At 49.3% G+C, this 27,257-nt stretch overlaps 2 protein-coding genes across 5 annotated transcripts in view; both read left to right on the plus strand.

The window, feature by feature from the left end:
* NET1 (neuroepithelial cell transforming 1) overlaps nt 1-19,402 on the plus strand; it is a 55,720-nt gene extending 36,318 nt beyond the window's left edge. For 2 of the 4 annotated variants that reach the window (XM_075081712.1, XM_075081713.1), the window contains exons 4-12: nt 12,037-12,144; nt 12,940-13,107; nt 13,895-13,957; nt 14,397-14,493; nt 14,616-14,692; nt 15,194-15,451; nt 15,712-15,882; nt 16,773-16,959; nt 17,339-19,402. In XM_075081712.1, the coding sequence (XP_074937813.1) occupies nt 12,037-12,144; nt 12,940-13,107; nt 13,895-13,957; nt 14,397-14,493; nt 14,616-14,692; nt 15,194-15,451; nt 15,712-15,882; nt 16,773-16,959; nt 17,339-17,739 (1,530 nt within the window). In that variant the 3' untranslated portion in view covers nt 17,740-19,402. Of the gene's footprint in view, nt 1-7,260; nt 7,466-12,036; nt 12,145-12,939; nt 13,108-13,894; nt 13,958-14,396; nt 14,494-14,615; nt 14,693-15,193; nt 15,452-15,711; nt 15,883-16,772; nt 16,960-17,338 lie in introns of those variants that run through there. The other 2 variants (XM_075081715.1, XM_075081716.1) reach the window with 2 other exon arrangements.
* A 4,005-nt stretch (nt 19,403-23,407) lies between these two features.
* Nucleotides 23,408-25,636, plus strand: LOC142051932 (calmodulin, striated muscle). The gene is made up of 2 exons (XM_075081717.1): nt 23,408-24,206; nt 24,415-25,636. The coding sequence occupies exon 1, from the start codon at nt 23,722-23,724 to the stop codon at nt 24,169-24,171; it is 450 nt and encodes a 149-aa protein (XP_074937818.1). The 5' UTR covers nt 23,408-23,721; the 3' UTR covers nt 24,172-24,206; nt 24,415-25,636.
* The last annotated feature ends 1,621 nt before the right edge of the window (nt 25,637-27,257 follow it).

The following is a 27,257-nucleotide window of genomic DNA, read 5'->3' on the forward strand; positions in this document are numbered from 1 at the left end:
AACCTGGCTACTGCTGGATGCTTTCCCTGACTGATTGTCCTGTCCAGCAGGCTAACTCTGGGCTTTGACCTCTCTACACTAGATCTCCTGTTCCAGATAAGACCACCCCTGTAATTTCCCAGTAGGGGAGGGAAAAGAGCAAAAAAGATTATCTGCAGAGGGCTGATGCCTCTGAACTGACTGTGTTTTGGGCTTGTTTTGTTTCTGAGGTCTTTCTGGTTTTCTGATGCAGATGGGAGTGTTAGGGCTAGGAAATCTGCCCTCGGGGAAGAGGATTTTCTTTCTCTTTTCTTTTTAATTGGACTACCTTTTTATGTGTTGGACAAAATTGCATGAATTAAGGTTTCTCCCACAAAGCAATTGCTTCAGGGTGAAACTAAAATATCAACAGTAATTTGTGTACTTGCCTTTTAAGAGTTTTAACAGAAATCTTCTAAGGAAAAAGGGAAATCCCTGGGCTAGTGCAGTCAAAGTTCAGACTGCAGCTTTTGTTCAACCTGACTTTTTAACTTGTTCTTTTGCAAGGATCAGGCTCTCCTGGAGGCTTGAGGGTGAAGCACACCAACCAAATACACTCCAGTATTCTTGTTAAAATACACTAACGGTACTGTTTGAATTGTAATTTTCAGGCTTTTTGATACCAACTCTCAGGGTTGTTATAAATTTCCAAAGCACCACAGTCAGCTATTTATAGTCAGATTTTCAAAACACATCAGCAGGACTTCTAAGCCTCATTGAGCACTTATGCTGTAGTGCAGATTATACTTTGCTCTGTATAGATTCGACGAGGATGAACTAATAGCCTAAAATTTGACTCCATCAGACATGGATATATCTATTTCACCAATGAAATAAGGTCACGAGAGAAGGTCAAGATAATTTAAGAATGTTACATGTAGGTCAGACCATATATTGTTTGTTCCCATCTTACAGACGGGAACAGATTTTTCAGAGTTTGTCTCTGTAAAGTGTCTAATTCCACAGCATAACTGTTATTACAGCTCCACTATCTCCCCCAGCAAATAGAGTTCAGCTGACAAGCTGCTGTTTTATCACCATACTTGTAATAACAGAGAAGTTCTGCCAGCATACTCCAGTCTCACTCCTACTCGACATAATTGTGCTGACAAAACTACCATGTCGATGGTGATCCCACTGAAGGGTGGCTTTGGAGCAGGGAGTTGCATCCTAGTACCCCAGGCTTGGCACCCTACCCAATGTATGTTTTTAAAATAAAGGTAGGGAGAAGGGATTATTTAGTTTGGATATGTACCTGTCTCTCTGAAAAGGCTGAGTAGTCCTTTAATGACATTTAAACCTCATGTATTCTAGACCATTGTTCTGCGTACCAGGAAGATGGTATGCAAAATGGCGGGGGAGATCAGGCCAGCCCAGATGGAGTGCAATGCCCTGGCTATTCGTGTTTATTTTGGCCTGTTAACTTCCTCCTTGCTGCCCAGAGTCCTACACAAAAGTGAACCAGATCTGTTAGGTCTGTTAAGTTTCTAATTTGACATACAGCCTAAACCCCTCCAAACATTACCAAAATCTGAGTGGGAAGTTACAGCCTGAGACCACAGTTACAGCATCCACTTCCTTCAGCACTGAGCCACCCCTTCTGTGCCAAAACGCTTTCCTTTTCAGAGAAAGAAGGTATTTTCTCCTGGATCACATCTGGAGCCGTACCACACCGTGGGCTGTTGACAATTGTCTGGATAAGACAAGGCTGAGGGAATTGCAGTACAGGGACAGAAATGAGAGATTGAGGACAGGAATTTCTTTATAAAGCAGATCTTTATGCTCTAAAACTAAGAGTTATTTTTGTATTTCAGGTAGGTTTATGACCAACTTTTTGTTAAGTGCTTACATATGAAATGGTTCCTTATTACTGCCGCAGTTATGTAAGGTGTTGAATGATTCATGGAAGGAAGCAGTACTGTGTTTTTTGAAGAGGTATGTGTGTATCTTGATGTTTGTTAGCAACTAGATAAATACTTCTCAGTACAGACGGATGCAATGGTGTATTTTACCAGAGGCAAAGTTAAGCCAGGCTGAGTAATGTGTAGGAATCACATCTTATCTGAATGGTGTTTTGTGTTGGTTTTGGGATGTCCTTGTAAGGCTTTAGGAAGACTGATTTCAGAGAGGAAGTGAAGTCTTAGTGAGGACCCTTTTTATGAACCACCATGCTGTGCCCTTCTCGAAGCCTTACTCACCTTTTTGGGACCAATTCTGTGAATATTACTCAGCCTAGTAGGAGTTCAGCCCAAACAAGCCCTAGACTCGTAGTAGTGTTGGCAGCAGAGAGAGACTGTGACGATAATGCTGACAGTCACTATCTCTCTAGGGAAGGCCCTGATTTATTTTTTTTTTAATGTGAAAAATTACTTGGGAAGAAAAGAGCAGGGGGAGAGAGAATCCTTGTGTGTCTGCATTCTTGCTGGTTCAGATCACCTGAAACCATCAATGAGTGTTGTTGAATGGTCGGAGTCCCTACAGGCAGCTTGGCTTCAGGCAGGGATAACAGCCTGAAGATCACCACTAAATAATGCAAGAAACTGCAGCTGTAACTCCTTCCTTTAGAATATATACAAGCAAAGTTTAAAAAACAAAACAACAAAAACAGTCTTTCCCTCTTCTTTTCCCCCTCCCAAAGATACAACCGCTCTAGAGGACTTTTATGGGAATTTTATTGGCATGTCTGATTCATGCAAGAACGTGCCCATGCATAAGTTACAAATTTGTATTTGGAAATAGACTTTGATCAAAACGAACATCTCTGGCATTGGCTACACCGTGCAACTCTGAAAAACAACATTTGGCATGTGAGCAGGCCGGGAGCTGAAGTCAACCCTAGCTTCTCGCTCCATTACTCGGTTGTTAGAGTAGATGTTGTGTTTAATAATATCACGAGATTGGACGCTCTGTGTTTTCTGGTGTTGCATTCATATTCATAAGATGGAAATTGCTTTTCTGGCCTGAGCGCACAAATGTTCACTTCTGGGAATGTTGAGGCAACTTGTTTTCTACAGAGGTCTGCAGAACGACATAGGTTGTATTTCAGTAAAAATGCATCAGCACCGTGGCTTGGGTTTTTTTTGTATTTGTAACTGTATGATGGCGTTGAATGGCAGCTAATTATAGTGACATCCCTCCATCCAAAATAAATGCTGGATTCCAGAAAGGCTTGTAAACTTTTCAGAAGACCCAATAGTCTCTTGATGGGTCATAGCCTACTTTTGCTCATTTTCCACAATACTGCTCTGAATTTGGCTCTGAATATAAATATCTGGGAGTGGAATGTTAAACACAGCTCATGGACAGTAAACAACTTTGTGTATGGCAGAGGGGCTCTGATTGCCCTGGGCGTGTGAACATGTATGGGAGAAGATGATTGCCTGTGGAGATCTTATTTATTCCAGTCCTCAAGTGTTCGGCACGTTACGCTATATATAGCACATTAAGAATAGCCGTAAAGTGAGTTTTTATGTGGATTTCAGTTCCTAGTAAATAGGATTTCAAAACATACACACACAACAATGAAAATGAATATGCTATGAATGTAATAGATGCTTTCGTTTTCCCCGAGACTTCAAGCCGCCAAAGGGATTAAAATGTCACAGGTTCTTTCTTTGAAGAAACTGAATCCAGATGTCAGGCACATTAGAGGCATCCAGGACCTGTGAAAACTGGGAAAACTGCCCACTGAGGAATACCCCCCTGCCTCCAGACTCTCTTAATGCACCAGCTCAATTCTTCTCCTCCCCAGCCAGTGTCAGAACAGAGATCTTTTGTCACTGGCTCAAGTCTGCAGCAGCAAACATCCTTCTTGCAGGGTTAGGTACAAAATAAAGCAACCCTGAATTGTCCTGGCTGGTGGCTGGGGCTGTGTAACCTGGCCAGACCTGAACTATGAGGATATTGAGGGTGCTGAAATGATTCTCTTCCACTGAAGGTGGGCTAAAAACCACAATCCAGGCCTGCTAGGGTTTTACATTAACGGTGTCTGCCTGTCATTCTCGCACATGATTTGCTTGAGTACTGCCAAGAGAAGAGACAGGATCAGGTTGGGAGCGCCGGCCACCCTGGACACAGGTGCTGGAGGACATATTCAGCTGTTGGGGCAGCATTCCTGCATGCCACGCTTGGCAACCCCTGGCACTAGCCAGATGCTATGTGTCGCTTAAACGATGGAGTATTTTTAACTGTGAAAACTTACATCAGTCTGGAATTGTACACTGGAATTTGCATGCATGTTTTCATAGGAATTCATCATTCGTTAATCTAAAACTAATTTGATGATGCTTTGGGGCTGAAATAACAAAATGGTATGTCAATACCCTGGAGAGCATTTTTATTTAGTAGTAGCCCTACCCAGAATCACTCGCAGGAGCGAGGAATGGCACAGGTATGAGGCCACCCAGGACTTCAGGCAAACAGCTCTGTGTAACAGCAGTCCTCCCTTCTCTGTGGAAATGAAAACCCAAGCTAAAAATAAGAGTAAAACAATGAGGGCTGGTTGACTCCTCTGTCACTTGAACACTTCCAGGCTTCCTAATTTGATAGTAGGATAGGAGTCACCGAGGTATTTTGCTCCTAGAAGTGAAAATCCCCACTGGAGTGCAGGGGAGGAATGTTATTAATACCCACTAGCAGGACAGCAGGAAGAACTGGTCTGTTATCCATGGCTCGGCGCAGCGACCAGCCCAGCTGCATTCTCATGGCTTCAGAGCCACCCTGGCGTGGGCTGATCCCTGGCCAGTGGGCTGGAGGGGCAGGGAGGAGGTTGGGGCTGGGGCAGACATGTAAGGGGGCACTGGGAAGACAGAGGGAGATGGTGTTGGGTAGAAGAACATGCCCTGAGATAGAGAGAAGTTGGGATTTATGGTGCGGGGTGTACCGGGCTGGCTTTGTTGCTTCTGCAGCATGAGGAACAACTCTCTCTTCTTTTTCCATTTGTTTTGGGCTCCATCAGAGTGTTCCCAAGTACCACAGCCTTGCTTGGGACGGGTCACCCACTGGAGCGGCGTTTGCACTACAATGAACTTTACTACCTGAAAGGTCATATTCACGCTGCCTCTTGCATGTGTTGTAAGTAGAGCAGAGGCAGGCGAGTAATGCGCAGGTATCGTAGCACGCTCTGAGACCGTGCTGATGCTATTGCTGTAGAGGGGATGCCGTGGGCCTGGGGAATGGTTATTTTACCTCTGCTGCCTTCAGGCTTCTCCAGATTTATTGCCTTCCCCGCGTTGCATGTTGGTCAGCGAGTACCCATTGCACAGTGCGTGTCTCGACTGCTCAGGGTGGATTTTGCCTCGAAATGGTGCTTGATCTATACAGATATAGCGAGCATATGGAAATCATCCCGTCTGCTACAGGGACAGCTGGGAACTGCTTAAGTTTTTCTGTTCCTATAAGGCCTTACCCACCCCTTGCTTTGAACCAAGGGCAGTTGTCCAGGGCGCGTAACCCTTTGCACGTGTCATGCCAGGAGGCATACGGTGAACCCCGTTGCATTAGGCCAGAGCTTTATGTTTCCATGACATGACAGCAGCAGGCTGCATCAGCCGGGGCTTGCATCACCACAAATTAATTAGCCTCACAAGGTGTCACACGCAGAAAGTCAAGGATCTCCCCGCCGGTGACTCACGTGCTTGCCCGGTGTACAGCAGCAGGTCCCTTCCCCGAGGGCTCGGGAAGGAGAAGGACTGTTTAACACGTCACAGAAAACACTTCATATGGCATGAAGTCCTTCAGGACACAGGACATCACATTCTGGTCTTAACAAGAAGCGTTTAAGTGCCACCTTTGTGTGCATGACTCTGCTTCACGCCTTCCCTCTCGGGTCCTGGTTGTTCATCCCCTATTTTTAGTTGACTGGCCTGTCTGCACCTCAGTGAAGAGAGATGCGCTGTTGGGGTTGAGAAGCATTCCTGAATCTTTAGGCTAAGTTTAACAAACTTTTGATCTTAGATTGTAGGAGAAATGGGCATGTTTGATACTCTCCCAAAAAAATGATCAAACTCAGTGGAGGGTTTGCCTGCTCCTCCCTGGAGTCATCATCCCCTTGGTCTTTTGTTGTCTTAAAAGTGGTTGACTTCACTAATCCTAAAAACGATTACCCATATCTGAAAGAGTCACAGTCTGTCCTTTCGACAAGGGTACAGAAATTCACCGTATCCCGTGTTGCTGAGAATCCTGCGGTGGATGATCCTAAATGCCCTGGTCTCGCATCGCAGAGGTTAAACGGGTGCAGATTTGCCGAGAGCAGCTCTCTGTAGGAGAGAAGCAAAGCTGAAAAAAAGAATAATAAGCCAGAGGAGGGGATGGCAGGGCTTTCTTCCTGCCCATTCCTCTGAAAAACGCTGTGGCAAACCCTTGGCCTGTCCTACAGTGGCCACGTGGGAGCCGGGGACCAGCCCGGCTGGGACCCCGCAGTTACTCCCGGCCACCCCAAACTTATCTCCTCTGAGAAGAAAGTTGGTTAGCGTAGGTAGGCAGTAACGCAGCTGGCCTCCTATTGCCAAATAAACTCGGTTTATTTTTACCAGCACAAGAGACCTTTTATTTTGGAGATTTGTAGCGGTGCCAGGAATAATATGACTTGAACAAACAAACAAAAAATACAAACCCTTTGCATCTACAGCCAGGCCTGCTGGGACAGGCTGCCCTGTTAGAAGAGGGGGAGAGGCTCAGCCCAGCCCCTGGCTAACAGACCTGTGCCAGCACAACCTTTAAAGCTGAGAGCAGACTTAAAAGCACAGGTCTAGACAAGAATTCTTTTTGTTTTGAGCAAGGAGGGCTGAAGCTGCTAAAAAAAAAAAAACCAAGTCGCGGTGGCAAATGATTTATGCTCCAGCGGCAGCAATGAGAGCTGCTGTCAGGAGGAACGTGTCCCACTGCCACACTTGCGAGATGGCTGTAGACAGCAGTGGGCCCCAGCAAAGAAAAAGAGGGGGGAAAATCCCCCAAAAACTAAAATGTGCGTTTGGCTTTGTCTCTTTTCAGCACAAACAGCAAAACCCCCTGTGCTTTTCAAATCACTTTCCATCATGGGCTGTGATGGAGCAGTCCCCTCGACCCTTAGTGGGTGCCTGCATCACGTAGAGCTTCTCAGAGGTCCTATTTTGGGGGGAGTTTAGGAGGAAATAAGCGCTGGGAAAGGGGCGCAGAAGTTCCTCGCCCCCCAACCCTGGGCACCCTGGCTCTGGGCTTGGGGCGGGGCTAGCAGCACGTGGGCGTGGTTGTTGGTGAATGGGCGTGGTTGTGCCGGTAGCCCCGCCCCCGCCGGTGAGGTTGGGGCGCGGCGCGGCAGCGGGCGCAGAGCGGGGATGAGCGAGGGCTGAGGCGGGGGTCGCCGCGGACGGCGGCCATGGTGGCTCACGACGAGCTCGGGGGGCTGCTGCCCATCAAAAGGACTATCCGGGTGATCGACGCGCAGAACCAGTCCTTCAGGGAGCAGGAGGTGAGGAGGAGCGGGATAAAAGGGTGGGTTTTTTTTTGGGGGGGGGGGGGGGGGGGGGGGAAGTGGTGGGTTTGGGAGCGCCCCACCTTCCCGCCATCCGCGCCTGAGGGGAGGCGGCGAGCCGGCTGCGCTGCCCGCTGAGAGCCGGCCCCGGAGTGGGGTGCAGGCAGCGATTTAAAGAAAAAAAAAAGTTTTAAAAAAAGAATCAACGACTTTATAACTCACTGAGGGGGGTTTTCCTGGAGAAATGGGACCTGGGAGCCGAAGCCGAGCATCTCGCCTCACCTGACCCCCCTCCTCTCAGTGGGATTTTCATTAAAAAAAACCCCGTTGCTCTATGCGCTCTTTCCACTGACAGGATTTTTCCTAATTAGGGCGTTTGTTTGCTGTATAAGCAAAAAAAAAAAAAAAAAACCAAGGGTGTTGGTTGGGGTTTTGAGGGGTTTGGTTGGGGTTTGGGTTTTGGTTTGTTTTTTTTTTTAAGTATTGTTACTGTTGTTATGTAGATCAGAATAATTGCATCCTCGGTAGGTGCTCGCATGCCTCCTGCTGCGATAGGAGGCAAAAGTTCAGCAGTCAGGTAGGCACCGGGCACTCTGCCCTGGGCAGGGTTTTAATGCAGAGATTAGTGGTGGGATGAGGTAGAAAACTAAAAAAGGCGGCTCCAGACAGCTCTGGGGCTTGAGGGCTCCGGTCTGAGTCGCCAGCCTCTTAAAATCCTGGCTTTAAAACAGCCCAAACTTAGGCAATCTTATTATGCAGAAGGAAAACCAGATGCTGGGAGAGAAATAACATAAACCAGATCTCTTAAAGGAGAGTAAATGCATCTCTGATTGGTTAAACGGGTATTTTCTGTAGGGTATTACCATCACGCTGGGTATCTGAAGTTAAACATTGGGTCTGAGCAGCGACTCCTAAGGCAGCACTCCTACCAGTGCTAGGTACTGGGTTGCTATCAAGAGCCACTGAAGTTATCAGCAGAGCGTGATGCCGGATTTCTCCCTTGGTCGCAAACAGCCTGTTGAATTTGAGAAGGGCGAGGGTTGTAATCGCCGTACCGACGTGTCAAGCCGGAGACTGGGTGTTCGGTTCGAGTGCAGACAGCCGTTTTCAGGACAGAGCTTGAGATTCAGCGAGCTCCTTGCACGTGAATCTTAAAATGAGGTAGTCAGGTGGCGATGATTTCTGGCAGGAATTATTCAAGCCGGTGACTAAAATCGCCTTTTGCTTATTTGGCTTAATAGGAAAAGTTTTTCTGTGCGTCGTTTTTAGATGTGTCACCATGTTTGTATGCATTGTTATGGTTCTGCTACATAGGACATTGCGCTCTAGTAAGTGGTCCTTGTAAAAACCACTAATTATCACCTAGTGTGGGGGGAAAGGTTATAGGCGTTCGTTGCTCAAAAGTGGAGCCTGGTTTTCTTTCGAGCAGCAAGGTGCAATCTTTTCACAACGTGAAGAGTTAACCTGCACTTAGAGGCACTTGAAGAAATTCCGCTAGTGTGAGGTCTTGTCTGCCAGTTGAGGCACGAAGGCACAAATTTAGCTTTTGTTTGTACGTTTATGATATATTTATATTGACTTTTAATGAAGAGTCCCCTGGGAAAAAAAGAATTCTGAATGGAAGCAGTAGTGCTGTTGAACTCGCTGAGGTTTTAATTATCTGTTGGTGCTGTAAGGCTTAACACTGCTAGCTTGTTACAGAAACTTTGCAGACTTCATTCTAATCTGGGCTTCTGTAAGTAATACAGCGGAGAGACAGGCTTGTCATTGTTTGCAAGTACAGAATTAAGAAAAAAACAACCAACAAAACACTGAGCCAAAGTTATCCATAGCATGAACTGCGCCGAGTCTCAGCTTACACCGCAACTGGGTTTGACTGTAAGAGGAGTGCATGACCCCAAGCTGAAACGCAGATCTCAGAGAAGGTGAGGTTTCTAAGGAGAGGGATTTTTTTTCTCCCCTCCCTGCCTTGGATCAAAAGATATTGCTGGAAGGAGAAGAAGAAGAAACAGATGCGTTTTTTTGGCAGTTGAGCCATTCATGTCTGAGAGCGCTCGCAGGACAGAAAGTGGGATTTGTTTCTCTTTAGGAGAGGGGAAATGGCCTTTTGCTAAACTGAATTTATAGCGTACAGAAGTTTTTCTGTTGGCCGAACGCCCCAGGGGAGCATATCACATATACAGAAAACGCTGTGGTCGTGCCAAACTGTGTGAAATTCCTCCCTCTGCAGAGCAGAGGAGGGCTCCTCGGGAGCCGTGCTCCCTCTTGTTCAAGAGACCAGCGCTTTTCACTTCAAGCCTGCCTTTACACGTCTCAGTATGTATCGACTGTTCAGAAAAGTGACAGTTTATAATCCCAGGGAGCCCCTTTGTACATCTTGTCACACATGGAGAGGCAGGAATGCCTTCTGCCAGGCCTCGTGCATATGCACGTGTCGCTTCAGCCTAGCACAGATGTGCTGGGAAGGCATTCACACGTGTCCCTTAGCGCAGAGAGTGTGTCCTTGTATCTCGTATCTGGAAAGGCTGCAGAGCTGACCCTTGAACGGCAAGCTGCGAAAGGCTGTACAAGCGTCCTAAAGCACTGAGGTTTCTTGCTATTAATTTTCAGAGTCACGTTTTTCTTTTCCATGCTATTTATATCGCTGGCCTTGACAGAGCTGTGTGTGGCTTATGTCTGTATATTTTCTGCTTACATTCCTGCAGTTTCTTAAGCTTCTCTTGGCTTGCATCCCTTTATTCTAGTATGCTGATACAGGGTTTTCTAGAAGTGAATTACCTGTCCTTTTCCTCCACTCAGAACATCTGTAATTAATTAAAGTTTCCTTGTCTTCTTTTGAGCCCGGCCTAACTTTCCAGCCTTCTGCGTAATCCTTTTCCTTGCCCTGAGTGCGGTGGCTCATGGTTGGCAAAGCGAAGAAGTGACTGCAGTGTTCTCAGTGCTGTACCTAGGTCCAGCTTAGGGTTGGGGTCCCGGGGTTGAGGCCACTCTGTTATAGCTTTTCCCCATTTCTCTAGTACCCTCATAGTTTTGAGATTACCCAAACATTTCAAGCACAGCTTTCAACATGCTTTGTGCTGTGCCAAGAGGTCTTTCTGTTCTGCATCACTCATAAATTGTTTCTTTTCATGTTTCCCCCCTGCAACTCTGAAGGCTTAATTCAGCGTGAGTAACCTCTGTTGCTTAATGCTGCGTGTAGGCAGACAGACGGGCCACTCCTTGGGTCATGTTGCTGAAATCAGATCTTACATATGTAGCTTTCATGCTTCCTCAGTCTCATGACTGGAATCCAGCTCTGTGCGTTCCTATTCCCTTTTTTAGTTTTCAGCATTTGTCACTTCTGTTACACAGAAGCGAAGGGTTTGGGCACCTTATCTTGCAATCTCAGACGGGAAATAGAGACAGTGGAGACCTTGTCCTAAGCGGTCTTCTCCGCCTTTGCCTTTTAGTCTTTTGAAACATAAGAGGAAAGGCTCAACTGTAATTAACCAAAAATGCCTAATAAAGCTCTGGTAAAATTTATACTGAGATGAACTCAAAAAAGAGGCTGCTGCCATCAGCTCATCTGAACTTCATGCTAAGAAACTTCCTTGTGATGATGAGTCATGTCCAACTATCTGCCAGATGTTTAAGAGCACCAGGGTACCTCGTCTAGCCTTTCTCCTAGCCTTAAGCTCTGAGTCCACCTCTTCCTGGTATCCCATTGTGCACACCTTTCCTGTACAGTGCTTACAACACAATATTTTTGATGTGAAATATGTAGGGTTGCCAGCATGATTTTAAAAACTGATCTGAGCTTAAGCAGCAGGAGGTTTCCATGGGGCGTTTCCTCTTTCTTGGCAGCATTTCGGTCAGGACAGAATTGAAAACGCTCTGGGCTCCCGGCAGGGATTAGTGGTGTCGAAAAGCAGAAGCTCTATCTTTCAAATCTAAACAACGTATAAGAAAAATTATGATGCCTTGCGGGGGGTGGAGGGGAGCAGAAGGGGGAGGAAGCTTTGTAAACTGGAGGTTTTAAACTTTATCCACTTCGTGTGTGTGTGTCCCCCTCGCAGGAATGTTCATCGTGTGGTCATTTGCTATTTGTTAGAATAGCTGCTGAGGCTGGCCTGGGCTCTGACTGCTACTTTTCTCTCCAAAATAAAATTAGAATGGAAAAACACATTCTTTCTACAAAGGAAAACATGATAAAACAGAGAGGCAGATCACAGCTCTGTCTTTAGATGGAGGTCACTTGCCTTGCGGAGGAGAATGCTTCAGTCTATTTATGTTCAAACCATAATGGGCCCTGTTCGAGCCCTGTTTTGAATGCTGACTGACATGTATGTTATCTTCTTGCCTCTTCTACACTGGGCAAAGTCCCTGCAGTTTATAATTGCAGCCTTGAAGTTCAGACAAATATTTACAGCCTCTACTTTCCTTTTAAGATGAATGGCTACTTCAAAACACTCACTTTGCTGTGTTTCCCACTCCTTAAGTGGGTTCATGCTTTTTAAACCTGCCTAGGCAGCTTGAGAAACCAAGTGGGAGTCACAGCCAGTACAATTTGTTCTCTGCTTTATTTACAGGAGCCAAGCAATAAGCGGGTTCGGCCTTTAGCACGGGTCACATCCCTGGCGAATTTGATCTCTCCTGTAAGAAATGGTGCAGTTCGGCGCTTTGGGCAGACAATACAGGTAAAAAAGCAGAGCCTTCTGGTCCTAGAAGTCTAGAGATGTGGGAAAGGTGCTGGCTGTACAGGTGTAAAACAGGCACTGGGATTTCAAGGCATCTCTTGAAAACCTGTATGATTCTCGCAAGGACAAAAAGCTCGCTTGGGCCTTGGAGATGAAGAAGAGTTTGGGAATTCAGAGGTAGCTTGCTGTTATTGAAGGTTTAAGCAGTAAAAAAGTGAACTCATGCAGATAGGGAGAATTAGTAGATAAACTGTGCCAGTACTTGAGATATGTATATTGGAGCGTGTGCTTAGATGTGAACCAACCCTGCTGTTCAGCGATCTTTCAGTAATGTTAAGTGTTGTCTAAGGAACACTATATCCCCTGCATGCAGATAAGAGCACCTCTGTGTCTGGCTTTTAGTAATGTTGCGAATTATGAGAGCAAAGTTCAAGTCAGTCCTGATTAGTGCCATTGTAGGTAGGATTATGATCCTAGTTTATTTACTTCCTCATACTTTGGAAGTAGACCCAAACTTTACCTGCCCATCCTCCTCTCAGGCACTGCTGCTGAATCAGTGTAGGGAGCGGCACATGGGAAAGCTTGCCAGTCTCTGGGCTCTCGAGGCTTTCTCCGCAGCTTGATTAAAGTGTTCCTTTATCTGAGGAAAAGTGTCCGGGTGTGTTTTCCTGCCCTTCACAACAGACGAGGATGAAGGATTGGGAGGGGTATGGATAATACTATAATACTTTGGTACTTCTTAAATGGTGCCTCTACATAATTTTTTTACTTTTTTTTTTTTTTAAATCCCTATAGTCGTTTGCCCTTCGCAGTGACAACAAGTCTCCTGGCTGTCCCCAGAAGTCATGTAGCAGATCTGCTGCTCCTACTCCTCCTAAAAGAAGAAACAGCATACTTTGGTCTGAGATGTTAGATGTGAACATGAAAGAGTCCCTGAGCACCAAAGAAATCAAGCGCCAGGAGGTAGGCTGTCCGTTAAACAGCAGGACTGGGAAAGGCAGCCGAAGCCTTGGCTTGGGCCATTTCCTTGGCAAGTAAAGGGGTAACGAGCATCTGTGGGTGGCTGTATCCTCCCGTCCACCTTCATTTCTAAACCGCTAGATTTATTTCTGCATTAGGCATGGGAAAAGGTAGGCTTCTCTCTCTCGAGTCACTAGGGAGTTCATCTTCCCAGTTTGACCCTTGAGAGATGCCAAACTCTTTCCACGGGGGCGCTCAGCATTTCTGAAATTCGAGACCCAGCCACGCTGGTTGCTCTGCAGCAGACCCAAAGTCGGGTTTCTTGTAAAGCCAGCTGTCTTTCTCTTAAAGCTCTTGACAATTGGTTGAAAGCCAAATAGCAAGGCCTTGGCTTGCCTTTTTCCTGTAGTTCTTAGACAAATCGTCTAGTGACAACACAGAAGCTGACTAAAGCCGCCTGGGATTTGACCTCTGTGGTTTTCTGGGTTTTGTGTTTTTTTCGTACTTGCCTGTGTAAAAGCAGTGATTTAAAAGGCACTAATATTTAATTTGGCTTGTGCGTGAGCGTCAGAGCTTTCACACAGTTGTAAGTAATGTTGCTTTCCCGGAGCTGGGAAAGCTGGCAGATTTACTTGAGGTTGTTATGCCCAGGTGGCGTACAGCGATTCAGATGGCAAAACCGCCTATTCGAGCTGCAGAGACAGGATGCACGCTATGTGAGCTGAAAGGCTCTTTGAGAGGAAGGCTGGGATTAAAAATGACACTCGATGCTTTATCCTCTTCCTCACAGGCAATATACGAAATGTCCAGGGGAGAGCAGGACCTAATCGAAGACCTGAAGCTTGCCAGAAAGGTGAGTGGTTTTTCTTCCTGCAGTCAGTAATTATATTACAGATAATGACATACAGTTTCTCTGCACCTGCAAACATTTACATATCAGCTTTATCAGGCCCAGAATCCACAGTTTGATAGCTGGCCTGAAAAGTTGACGTGAGCAGTCCCCCAGTAGTGTGTGATTGCAACAAACGCAGCCAAAAAAGGCTTGTGCTTTGCAGTCCTGCAGAGCTAGTTGGGGAATCCCTCTCCCAGATGAGAGCAGTTCCGACAGGAAAGTCCTTTTCATTTGATACCTTCGTACAGAGATGAATCTTTTACCGATCAAAGTCGGTATTACTGTTTCTGTTGGCTTCGTTTCATATCTGTCCTGCACATGATACATTGCCTGATATTTAAATTCTCAGCTTTTGGGTTTGGGAAATTTTAATGTAGTTTAAAACTGTGTTCTTTGACAGGCCTATCACGATCCCATGCTGAAACTCTCTATCATGTCCGAGGAGGAACTCACCCACATATTTGGGGACTTGGATTCTTATATTCCTCTGCACGAAGGTAAGAGCAACTGGATTGTTTTCACATAATGTGCTGACTAAGAGTTAAACTCTGTGCTTTCTCACATCAGAAGAGCTTACTGGGGCATTGATGCAATTTCTATTCTTGTGTTTCAATTCTAGACTTGTTGGCAAGTTTAGGAGAAGCAACAAAACCAGATGGAACAGTGGAGCAGATTGGGCCCATTCTTGTGAAGTGGGTGAGTACATAACTTAGAGACAGCAGGCTAAAAATAAGCTTAAAGAACGTTTAAAGCTAGAAGCCGAAAAGCTGTGGGCTTTTGTGGCCTTGAGCGAAAGATTGAAACGGAAATCCTGGCTACACTGAAAACAATGGGAGTCTGTCAGCCGTAATGGGCCACGATTTCACCCTGGAGACTTACACTAGTGTGACTGCAATTATTTACTGATTTATGTTTGAAATGTCCCTATCTTCTGGCCTGTTCATCACTGATGTGATTTCAATAGTGCTATCGCTGTTAATCTCAAACTTCTGAACTTCAAAGGCATTGCATGCAGGATGCCCTTGTTCTCTTCACAAAAGACCAGCTACATATACAAGATAGTCCGTTAGCTTTTTGGTTTTTATCAGGCAAAGTATCGCAGTGAGGGGTGTAGAAGTCCCTGAGTTTGACAAGTCAGTGTGATTTGCTTTTTCTACATGGAATTTGACTCCTGAACATCGTTCTGTTCTCCTGCAGTTACCACGACTCCATGCCTACAAAGGTTACTGTAGCAATCAGCTGGCAGCCAAAGCACTTCTGGATCAGAAGAAGCAGGACCGAAGAGTGCAGGACTTCCTTCAGCGCTGCCTGGAGTCTCCTTTCAGCCGCAAGCTAGACCTTTGGAGCTTCTTGGACATTCCTCGAAGTCGGCTGGTCAAATACCCGCTGCTCCTGAAAGAGATCCTAAGGCACACTCCCAAAGACCATCCCGATATCCAGATTCTGGAAGAAGCCGTAAGTAATAGTGATTTCGTGATCATTGTTCTGACATAAACATGTAATTCGGGAGCTTCAGAAAGCTTTCTTAAACCCTCAGGAATGTCATGGGGTGGTTTTCTCAGTGGATACGAGTCTGTGACTGTAACCCCTTGTGAAAGCGAGTGAGAGATCAGCCCACATGGACTCCATCATCTGGAGCTTTTAAACAGCACGTAAAGGAAAGATACACAAGCACAGGTCCTTGTTTAATTATTTGTAAATGTTTTGTTTTATAGATAGCTATAATCCAAGGCGTCCTCTCTGACATCAACCTGAAGAAGGGGGAGTCAGAGTGCCAGTATTACATTGACAAGCTGGAATACCTGGATGAGAAGCAGAAGGACCCGAGGATCGAAGGCAGCAAAGCTTTACTGTGCCATGGGGAGCTGAAGAATAAAAATGGACATGTAAGTCCTTCCTGTTCATGGTAATTAATTCTCAAGTTTGAAAACCTTCCCTCAGAGGTAGTTAAAACCGTTTCTCTGTCACAGGAGGACCAGGAGCCCTTCCATCCTTAGGGTTACTTTAGACAATTAGCTAAACTTAAAAAGCAGAAGAGAAAGTACCTGATGGCAGTCTGCATTTCAGGGTGTAAGGGAAAGTTTCCTGCTGACAGCTTTACAATTGGCCTTCAGAAGCTGGAAAATAATTAGCGCAAAATTACCATAGAAAGTGCGCTCTGTGCCCAAGCACTCCATCAAAAGGGATTTCCTGCCGGCTGTTTACTTTCAGGTGCTCTGACATTCCCCATTATGAGCGCTGGCGCGCAGCTCTTCCAAACAGAAGTGTTCCTGCGAACGCCTGTTTGGCTTTGAGATGAACTGCCAGAAGTTTATCTCCCACTGCAGCAGCGCTGAAAGACCCTGCTGTACTTGAGGGTTTGCCGCCTTTTGTTCTGGCTTGCGGGAGCAATTTCGTTTTAAACATCAAATCTTTTTGTGCTTTCTTTATTTTTTGTTGGTTGGGGGCTTTTTTTAATTTAATTTGGCCATTACACTTCTGTATATGTGAAGCGTTTTGTATTGTCAGAAGAGATATTGCTTCTGATAATCCTATTCTTAGCATCTGTAAATCATAATTCACTTTTTAAGGGTCATTAAAATAAAAAACCTGTTGACGTAAGTCTGGTCTGTGCCACACCACTGCCAGGGCCCTGCATTTCTGTGGCAGGAAACTGTCGAAAAGTTCATGTGGGTGAAACTTCAGATAATGTGGCCTTGAATCCCAGAGGATGTGTAACCGCTTTGAATAGAGAATGAAACGTTTTGCTCATATTCAAATGTGGTTTCCCTTTCAGAAACTCTACGTCTTCCTCTTCCAAGACATCCTGGTTTTGACCCGGCCGGTCACTCGCAACGAGCGTCAGGCCTACCAAGTGTACAGGCAGCCGATCCCTGTCCAGGAGCTGCTCCTCGAAGACCTACAGGATGGTGACGTGAAAATGGGAGGATCCTTCCGAGGAGCTTTTGGCAATTCTGATAAAGGTACGGACGAAACCAGCTCATCTGCCCGAGAGTCTCTTGGTGATGAGAGATTACACCCAGCCATAAATCCCTGTCGACTGAGGTTCCTTTAGGAAAGCAGGCATGTGATGAGTGTTAATGTCCACCTTTAGACAGTCACTGCTGGGCTTTGCAGTTTTATATTTGGTAGCCATAAAATTATATACGGCGCTTTGCCGTTGGTGCTCAGATTAGAAAACATCTATTTCAGCATGTCTCTGCTGGGCTGTGGGGGTTTAGGGAGAGGTTTTTGAACGCTTTCCCTGAAGCGGAGCAGGGCAGTCCAGGTCGCTCGTTTAGCAATGGAATCTCTAAATATTGAGCTAGGAACTGATCTGCTTTTTCCTATGTTTATCTTCAGCTAAAAATATCTTCCGAGTTCGTTTCCAAGACCCCTTCCCGGGCCAGTCCCACACGCTGCAGGCCAACGATGTCTTCCACAAGCAGCAATGGGTTAATTGCATCCGAACCGCCATCGCTCCCTTCCAGCGGACTGCCGCCGCAGCAGAGCTGAAGGAGCTGCCAGAGCTGAGCGAAGAGTCGGAGGAGAACAACCCCTCCGCGCCCAACGTCAGAGCCCAGAAGAGGCAGTCTGCCATGTCTGGCATAACCGCGATGGAGCTGGACGAAAGCGCATCCGAGTGCGGCTCCATCCTGGACTCGGAGGAAGCCAAGGGCGTGAAAACGCACCGAACGCCGTCCGGGCACAGAAAGACGAGGGAGAAGCAGCTAAGTGGCAAGCAGAAAGAAACGCTAGTGTAAAGAGCCCAGCGACATCGCGGCGGAAGACTGTTTATTTATAAATAGCGTGTACATTTTTCTTAAAATGTGGGCATGATTCCATTTATTTTGCTGAATTCTATTGTTTTGGGTTTTTTCCTGTTGTAATGGCAGCTACTGGTATACAGTTAACGCTGTTGAACTGGAGTCTGTTTTTACAAACATGGCCGTTTTGATCCTGGTTTTAACGCCGTGAGTGATTCAGAAGCCCTCGTGCTTCTGACTGCTCGTGGCAGATTTGAAGGGCGCGCTTTGGTTTCTGAAAGGTTTCCACGCGCGACGTTTTGAGGCTGGAAAACAGTAAAGCTAAAGCGGAAGTTTGGGCCGTCAGCGCGAGCCTGGCAGCGCCTCCCTTGGCAGGGGGTTTGGGTTGACGCTGCGGGAGTCCTTTGAAAAGAGGGCTCGAAATCTGAATTTAGGTTTTCTTCTTGCCTTGTGCAGCACGTGTTTTGCAGCATACGGTTACCGTAACCTGTGCGACTTTTTGTGTTAAAAAAAAATGTTTTTGTGTGTTAAAAAAAAAAAAAAAAAAAAAAAACAAACCAAAAAAACCACAAACAAAACAGACCCCAGGTTCAACAGGTTCTCAATTTACCTACTGGAATCTTTCATCTTAATGTGTCCTTTGTACATTCCACACTTTCACTCTTGTAACCTGCCAGGTATTTAAATTTTTTATTAGTTGTTTTGTTTCATGTTGGTTTTCCTGGGTTTTTTTGTTTTTCCTTGGTTTTTCTTTTTTTTTTCTTCCTTTTTTTTTTTTTTTACTTTTGTATGTTGTTGTTCGGACTTGGCATTTCCTTTCCAGTACTTGATCCTTCTTGCTCTGAGGTGTGCGTGTACATACCATTTCTCACGTCACTCCACGGTCCTGCGGGGCGCAGGCGAGCCGCAGCGTTAGCGAGCCGCTGGCTGGGAGGGAGGCGCTCAACGTACCCCGTTACGATGAGCGAGGTAAACGGCTTGTGCGCGCTCCGGCCTACTGAGAGAGAACTGCAGTGCTGACGGGGTTTAGGAAGGCTTTAGGCACGTTGTAAAGGGTTTGGGGAGGGAAAATGAGCAGAAGCTAGAGGGGAATAGCAGGGAGTGAAGGTAGATTTTTTATTTTTTCTTGTTACTGTTGCCTTTTGGAAATGAAGTGCCTCCCGCGGGGAGGCAGGACTGGAGGCAACCAAGGGGTTATTGCATGTTGTAGAATGGTAGAGAAAAGCAAGTGTTTGAAGCTGATGAGGTGTAAGGACAGAAGAGATAGTGGTTGTATATACTCGTAACGGCGACGCTGCCGTGTTCTAGCAGTCCAAAGACTTGTGTGAGAGATGCCAGCTTGGTCACTGCGCTGCGAAGCCTTGTAGGGAGCAAAGCGGTGACAGCTTTGGGGAAAGCCAAGGGGTTGTTCCTGTCCTTCGACCGATGATGATGGGGCGAGGGCAGCGATCCCCCAACACCCCCGTCCTTGAGCATTACCTGAAATCTGTGCTTAAGGAGCCGTAAATCCCGTATAAAGGGTTGTTGTTACCTGTCACGTGTTTGGCCAGTAATGTTAAGAAATGGGAAAAGGTGTACATAGACACAAACGTGTGGTTCTCTGTAAATGTATTGTACAGTTTCGAGTGCCAAGTACAAATTAAATTCTTGACAAACTCTCGCCTGCCTCGTCTGAGTCTCTGCCTAGAAGCACGTGCTGACGGTGCTACCAGACAACAGCGGAGAATCGCCTACCTGTACTTCTCCAAGGACACGCAGCTGGCCTACAGCCGCACCCTCCGGGCGCAGGGCTGTAGTTCACAGGAGGAACCCGTGACTTTATTCAAAAGCCTTTTTCTGTCACCGTTCCTCTTTTGCGCCACTGCAGCCAGACACAGGCCACAAGCCGGTGGTTTACAGCTTCGCCTGCGAAGCTGCCACCGCCCTTCATCTGTGAGTTGTAGTTGCTGTAAAGCAGGGCATAGCTGCGTGACTCACTCCAGTGCTTGCATCACTCCATTTCTAGGGGATAAAGGGAGCAGCAGCAATAATCCCTGCCCTCCTGGGGCAGCGAAACCTTCCTACGGAAGAGAAACCACCCCCCAGAACAGAAACGCTTCCCGTTTAGCAAGTATTTTTAAAATCTTCTCCTAGGTGAACCTTGGGGAGCAGCCCTGAGCGGAAGGGGGACCCCGCTGGGCGGGGACCCCACTGGGCAGACTCCCCTCGGCTAGGGCAGCTTGCCCCAGTTATCGGCACCATGGCGAAACCGTCGGGTCTTCACAGCCCTCCCGAAAGCTGCGGCCTGACCATGTAGGGGGGTGTCTGGGCACGACAGCGGCTCCTGGGGAGAGCGGCCCTGGCTCCGCAGCAGCTCCCTCGGGCTGGCCGCGCTCCCCCAGGGTCCCCGCTGCGCCCCCGGGCCCCTGCTCGCGAGGGAAGGCACGGCTCAGCTTCTGCGGATGAGGTTTAGAGCTGAGGGTTTGGCATGTGAAACCGAGGCGACTCAGCCCTTCCTAAGCAGGGAGAAGCTGGATAAAAGGCTTCTTTTGTCCCACAAAAACAAAAAAGGGGGGGGGGAGGGTTAGTGAGCTGTTGGGGCACATGGCTCGTTCTCAACAGAGACCAAATCCTGCAGAGAGGCTGCTTATCCTCCCACGCGTTAGGCTGGGCCTGAACCTTGGTGTCTGTAGCCGATAGACAGCAAATTAGCCAAAAACTTAAAAGTAGATTCCCCCAGACTCCTGGCGGTTCCTCTCCCAGCTCCCTCCCTCTGGGAGGAATGTGCAGACCGCAGCCATCCGCCTCCTCAGCCCCCGCTTTGCTAGACTAAACAAGCCGGGCTTTCCTGGTTTCCTCCTGCCCTGAACTCCATCAGGTCTTGGCCAGCCCTCTCCTCGCCTGTGCTGCTAAACCGCTGAGCCAAGCTCCCCCTGTCCCACGTACGGGGGGACCCCGGGACTCTGCGGGGTGAAAAACCCAGGGGCAGAGTGGGGACGTGGGCCAGCGCCGTGTCCCCAAACCCCGCTGAGCAACACGTCCCTCGTGGCCGGGGAAAGGGAACATGTCTGTGCCCGGCGGACGCGTGGGCACCTCGACCCTGCAGTTCGCCCTCGCCTTTGGAAACTTCCGTTAAAACAATGCTTAAAATAAAACCCAAGCCACCAAATCCCAAATTTTACACCCAGCAGCTGCCGTCCGTCCCCTGGAGACCCCCGCAGCTGTTGCGGGCTCACGCCCAAGCTCAGCCTTTCCAAAAATCCCATTTTGCACGTTAAACCCTGATGCAATTTGTGCCGCGATTTGCAGAGGTTCCTCCCCATCCCCACGGACGCTCGTGGGACCAACCGGCCTCGGCGCGTCTGAGCTCACGCGGGGGCCCCGCGGAGGTTTCCCTGTCGGAGCAGTTTCCACCTCCAACTTTCTCTTTTTCCACAAATTTGTCAGCCTCCCCCACCCCTGCCGCCTCGTCTGCATCCCAGACGTCGCCGCACACATCTGCGCACATCTGTGCTTGCGTTCCGGGCCGCGCAGGCTCGGGATAATCCAGCTGGGTGCTTTTAACCATCTGGTCTGGTGGGTTATTTTTTTAGCCGTTACCTGGATCAGACCGCTCAAAGCCAGACACTGAGGTTGAGCAGGGCGATGCCGCCTGGAAAAAACGCCCTGTGAGGCTTCAATATTGGCCGATGCACCCTCCTTCGTCAAAGCATTGACCCCCCTCCGGCTCCGGTTGGAGACATCCCGGGAAAATCGGCTGCGTCCTCCTGCCTCCCACCGTGGTGGCTTCGCCGCCTTCCCGTCCTTCCCCACGGCCCGTAAGCAGGAATTGGCCATAAACGGCGGGATTTTATGGGCCAGCAGGCAGTTTTATTAGGTTAATTATCCTGCCATGCTAACGAGGGGGCAGTTAAACACAGTCAAAATCAAGGGCTGGCTTGACCTTCTCCCAAAGACGGATGCAGACGTGGGAGGCCGTGGGTGCTGGTCACAGGGAGGTGATGTGGAGGTGAGGGGTGCTGGTGATGGGGAGGTGATGGGTGCTAGTGATGGGGAGGTGATGAGGAAGCAAAACCCCCAGCAGCTTCCAGCTTCAGTCAGCACCAAGAGACACCCAGGACCCTTCGCCCTTCACCAGGGTCCCCCCCCACCCAGCCCACCCTGTTTTGGAACTCAAACAACTCCCCTTATAGCTTGAACAAACACCTTAATCCTCCCGGGCTTTGAAAACCCCCAGTTATCTGATGGCATTTGCTTCTCCCAGCTGGGTTCGAGCCAGCTCCCCCTCCTCTTGGCTCCGTGCTTGGCTGCCCGGGGCTTTTTCACTGCAATTTTGATTCGATCTTCTTAAATCTGGAGCAGAACAGCAAGCGTGGGCAATTAGACAGACAATTAGGGAGCAGCTTGTTACACAAGAGGAGGTGCCAGGACCTCCCCTCCCCAAAACGCGCTCGCGGGGCGAGTAGCCCCGTGCTTCTCGCCAGACAGGTTCCCGGCACTGCTCGGCCGATTCCTCCCTGCAACAGCAGCATTTAACGTGCCCGGAGTTTTTTTCCAGATGAGGTTTTCCTTGAGGCAGCGACCCCCTCCTACCTTTGTCCCACCTGGAGACCCCATTTCCCATGTGTTCCTCAGCTGTCCCGTGGGTTGGTTTCTGTTTTGTGGCCTTCGCTCCAACTCCTACAGCTCTGATTCCTCACTGGATTAAACTGGGGTAAACTGGTGCCATTTTCTTGTAGCCAAGAAAATCAAACTTTCTTCTCCTCTTGCTTGAAGAAGAAAAAAAATCATCTACTTGTGCCCGATCATCTGGTCCATTAGCTCCTTGGCCAGCTGGTGAAGGTCGCTTGGCTGTTACGGGCACGCATGTCTGGATGGACAGATGGATGGCTGGATAGATGGACAGTTGACTGGGTGGATGAGCAGATGAACGGATGGATGACAGTGTGGTTGGGTGTATGGCTGCACACATGAATGGATGGCTGGATGGTGGGATAGATGGATGATGATGTGGTTGGATGGATGGACGGACAGCTGGGTAGCTGCATGGATGGGTGGATGGATGAACAGACAAATGGCTGGAGGGGTGGAATGCAGTGAGAATAGATGGCTGGGTGGATAGATGGATAGATGGACAGAGAAATAACCCTCCTTGTCTGCCATTTGGCTCTGAACCCTGGGGTACTCCCTGCTGTAAAAGATGAGTAAAACTGAAAGGAGGCCATTACAACATGGTTAACCCTTGCTCAGCCCCGGGGTTAACCCCTGACTAACCAGGGCACGGCTCATGACACTGCTTACCTGATGCACCACCACGTCACCTGCCCCGGAGCTTCTCAGGAAGCCCAGAAGAGGCATCACGGCTGATTCAGGTCTCCGTCAGCGTGGAGCACATCAGCTCCAGGCAGCCAGGCTCTGCCTGGACCTGCACAAGGAAACCCTCCCTCGGCAGGTTTGACACACTGCCAGCATCGCAGTGGTGGCCCTGGGGGTGGGGAGACTGGGTGGACCCCTCTCAACCCACCCATGCATGGCTGGAGGCCTTTGCACCACTCTAAACCCTACTAAAATTGCCTTAAAATATCTGCAAAATAGTGTATCTCACACACCCCCTTCCACCAGCGCCCTGCCTCTCCCAGAAACCACCACTTTGCTGCAAGCCACAGCGCAAATCCCTTAATTAGAGGGTTCGTCAGAAGCCAGTCCTGTGAAATGCCCCCGGTGGAGCAAGCGGGACGGCAGCCGGGGTGGCCCAAGGGGGCTGCTGGTCACCCTCCTTCCCCAACACCCCAAAACTCCCCTGTCCTCTCCATTGAGGTCCAGCTAAACCGTTCCTGCTGACGCCATGGCTCAGCCTCTCCCACGTGCCCAAGCTCCTGCCTCCTCCTCCTCCTCCTCCTCATCCGGGGAGAGGCAGGTTGGAGGGAGGAGGCCCCATCCGCGCCTCCCCGCCGGCGCCGCAGCGTGCCGGGGCAGAGCCGCGTGCGAGCGGGGAGCACCATGGCTGAGCGGCTGTCGGAAGAGCAAATCGCTGAATTCAAGGAGGCTTTTTCCCTTTTTGACCGGGACGGAGACGGTTGCATCACCACGAAGGAGCTGGGCACCGTCATGCGCTCGTTGGGGCAAAACCCCACTGAAGCAGAGCTGCAGGACATGGTGGGGGAGGTGGATGCCGATGGCAGCGGCACCATTGACTTCCCTGAGTTCCTCTCACTGATGGCGAGGAAGATGAGGGACACGGACAGCGAGGAGGAGATCCGAGAGGCTTTCCGTGTCTTCGATAAGGATGGCAACGGCTACATCAGCGCGGCGGAGCTGCGGCACGTCATGACCAACCTGGGCGAGAAGCTGACAGACGAGGAGGTGGACGAGATGATCAAGGAGGCCGACTGCAACAATGACGGGCAGGTCAACTACGAGGAGTTCGTGAGGATGATGACGGAGAAGTGAGCCCCCTGCCACCCACCTCCAACCCCATCCCACAGGTAACTTGCTAGGATGTGGCTTTGCACCCAACCCCACATCCATGGAAAGCCCCAGACCAAGGGTTCCACCCCACCCATTACAACGGCCACCCCAAATCTTGCATATCGCCCGTCTTGACCACCACCTGCCCTGTAACTATTGCTGGCAGTTGGAAAAATTGATGTTCACGGTGCTTTTTTTTTTAATATTTCCTTAATTTCTTTATAGGGAACAGAGATTGTGGTGGTCCCCCAGCCCCTCCATCCCCTACCGTCTTCTCTCTACCATCCTGGGCTGGAACATCCTCATTTATCCCAACAGGAGCATCACCAGCCAGTGTCTGCGTCAGATGCGGCCGTTCCACCTGGCAGGATGGGGCTCGGGGTGCAGATGAACACAGGGGGGGCCTCTCCCTACTGCCCGCCACGAGATGCACCCCTCGTGTCCGTAGAGGTGCCGATGGCCACGGTGCGTCCCCCGGCACCACATTGAGTCCAATAAAGGAAGGTCCCTCCGTGTCCTGGTGGCTGCCAGTGCTTCCTTCGGCTTCTCTTTGGTGTCCCAGCTAAAAAGGTCCCCCCAAATCACCAGCCAGGGTCAGGCCCTGCATCAGACCCATCCTCTTTCCACCCATCCTTTTTCCCTACAAACTGGACCGATGCCCCTCATGGATGCTGGGCACCCTCCCGCTGCAGCCCCCTGGGTTGTGGCCATCCCCACCCCAAATCCCCATCGCTTTTGGGGTCTGCTGTCTGCACTCCCAGGGTGTTGGGGGCCCTTTTCTTCCCCCAATAAGATAGGAGGAGAGCTGGCAGCTGGATTCAGCCCTAAGCACCATCCCAAAGATAGGCAGAGCAGGGTTCACCTTTCCAGGCCATAATCCACCCCGTCATGTTCCCTGTGACTCAGTTTCTCTACAAAGAAGGTGAAACCCAATTGCAGAAGCCCTCCTGTCCCGGGGTCAGAATTAATTATAATGGGTCTTACTAACGCTCAGGCACCAACGAGCGAACGGGGAGCCGGTGTGAGCGGGGTATAGCTGTTTCGCGGGGGACATCGTGGCTCCAGGGATGTTCAAGCTACCACAAGGACCTCGTGGGATCCCTGGGGCCGGGATCTTTGGCAATCCCAGTTGTTTTCTAGATACTGGGAAACTGGGCAGGTGCCTGCACGCCGGCTGGTGGGGCTGAGCACGCCCACACTCGCTCCACCCCAGGCACAGCCCCCAGTCCAGCACCCAGCGCCTTCACCACGTGCTGCCCTCTTGCTCGTGCCCAACCTGCCTGCAGCTCTGCAGGGGACAAGAGCGGGGCAAAGCCTGGCAAAAAGAAGCCCCAAATCCATCAAAAATCAAGAGAAGCGAAGGGGTCACACCAGCCTATTGTACCCGAGGTGCTAAAATTAAACCTTCCTGAAAACATGATTATTTATTAATGCTGTGTTTCAGGGCAAAACCATACCCTGTATTTTTAGGCTTGACCTTTTCTCCTTCTCTTCTCGGGTTGTTTAATTACCGCAGTATTTTTTCATGCCACTTATACTGAGCTTTTACTTAACGATGGTCTTTAATGGGAGGCTGGACCCTGCCCAGAAACACCAGCCCCACAACCCCATCATCAGCGTCACCAGCCCAGAGAAGAAAGTTTATCTGTGTTTTTCCACCAGAGACATTTCCCCATTTGTCCCCCAGTTCAATGCTCAGGAGCGCAGCGGGGAGGTTTCCACTGGCGTTGCTTGGGATGGACAGACGGACAGATGGGAGGGTCCTGTTTGCTTCAAGCTCTTCCAAGGGAGTGGGTTTTGCTTCCCAACTCGCGCTTTCCAGGCCCAGACTGCCCCAGCGGAGGTGGAGGAGCTGGCGGGGTGTGCAGGATCCATCCCGGAGCTTGCGCACCGCCTCCCACCACGCAGGGCACGTCCATGACTCACAGGGCAGTTTGGATCAGGCATTGGTTAATAATTAAATTAATTGAGTGGGTGCAGGTGGTGCACTTCATGCCCCAGGAGGTGAAGGATAATGGGGGCGGGGGGGGCGTAGGGCGCAGGGAGCCATGGGAGAGATCGGCCATTTCCACCCCAAAACCCGGTCAGGATGGTCCCCTGCACCTGGGGATGGAGACTGCAGGATGGGACCTGGGGTAGGGGTCACCTGGGATGGGTCCTGGGGGATCTTCTAGGCTAGGACCTGGGGGATCCCTTGGGATAAGACCTGAGGGATCAGCTAAGAGGGGACCTGAAGGACTGTCGCCTGGAATGTGACATGGGGGACCATCTAGGATGGGGCTTGGGGGATTATCTCAGATGAATCCTGGGAGATTGCTTGGAATAAGACCTGGGGGACCATCTAAGATGGGACCTGGGGGGGGTGGGTGTCACCCGGGATGGCACTCTGGGGATCACTTAGGGTGGGGCCTGGAAGATCCTCCAAGCAATGGGACCTGGGTGAGCCCTCAGGATGGGACCTGGCGGATCATCTAGGGTGGGATGTGGGACATCATCTAAGAATGGACCTGAGGGGGACCACATGGAGTGGCAGATGAGGGATCACTTAGAATGGGCCATGGGGGATCACCTGGAGTGGGACCTGGGGGTTCATCTAGGATAGGTCATTGGGATCACCTAGAATGGGACGCACAGGATCCTGTAGGATGGGGCGTGGGGGATCCCTTGGGATGGGACTTGGGTGGATCCTCTGGATCCAGACTGTAGCAGCTGATCCCATTTCCACCGCTGGCAAACAATCTTCCACCACCTTTCTCTATATTTGCCTCCAGCCTTTCTAACAAAAAAAAGCCACTGAAGCTCCAGCACCACTCAAAAGAAGGGGCCCAACCATCACTCCCCTTTCTCTGCTCATGGTTCTGCTTCACTTGGACACAGATTTTCTCTAAAATTATACTTTTTAGGAGAAAAGCAGCTCATGAATCCCGAAGCATCACCCACCATGGGGGACCAGCGATACTTCTGCTCTAGTGCTGCTGAATCAGTCACAAATTCTCCCCATTCCCTTTTATTTTAGAGAAATGAGATATTTTAATAACATTTCAACAACTGGGCTTTAAAAATACATT

This window comes from Phalacrocorax aristotelis, chromosome 1 (genome assembly GCF_949628215.1).
Source record: "Phalacrocorax aristotelis chromosome 1, bGulAri2.1, whole genome shotgun sequence".
NCBI lineage: Eukaryota > Metazoa > Chordata > Aves > Suliformes > Phalacrocoracidae > Phalacrocorax > Phalacrocorax aristotelis.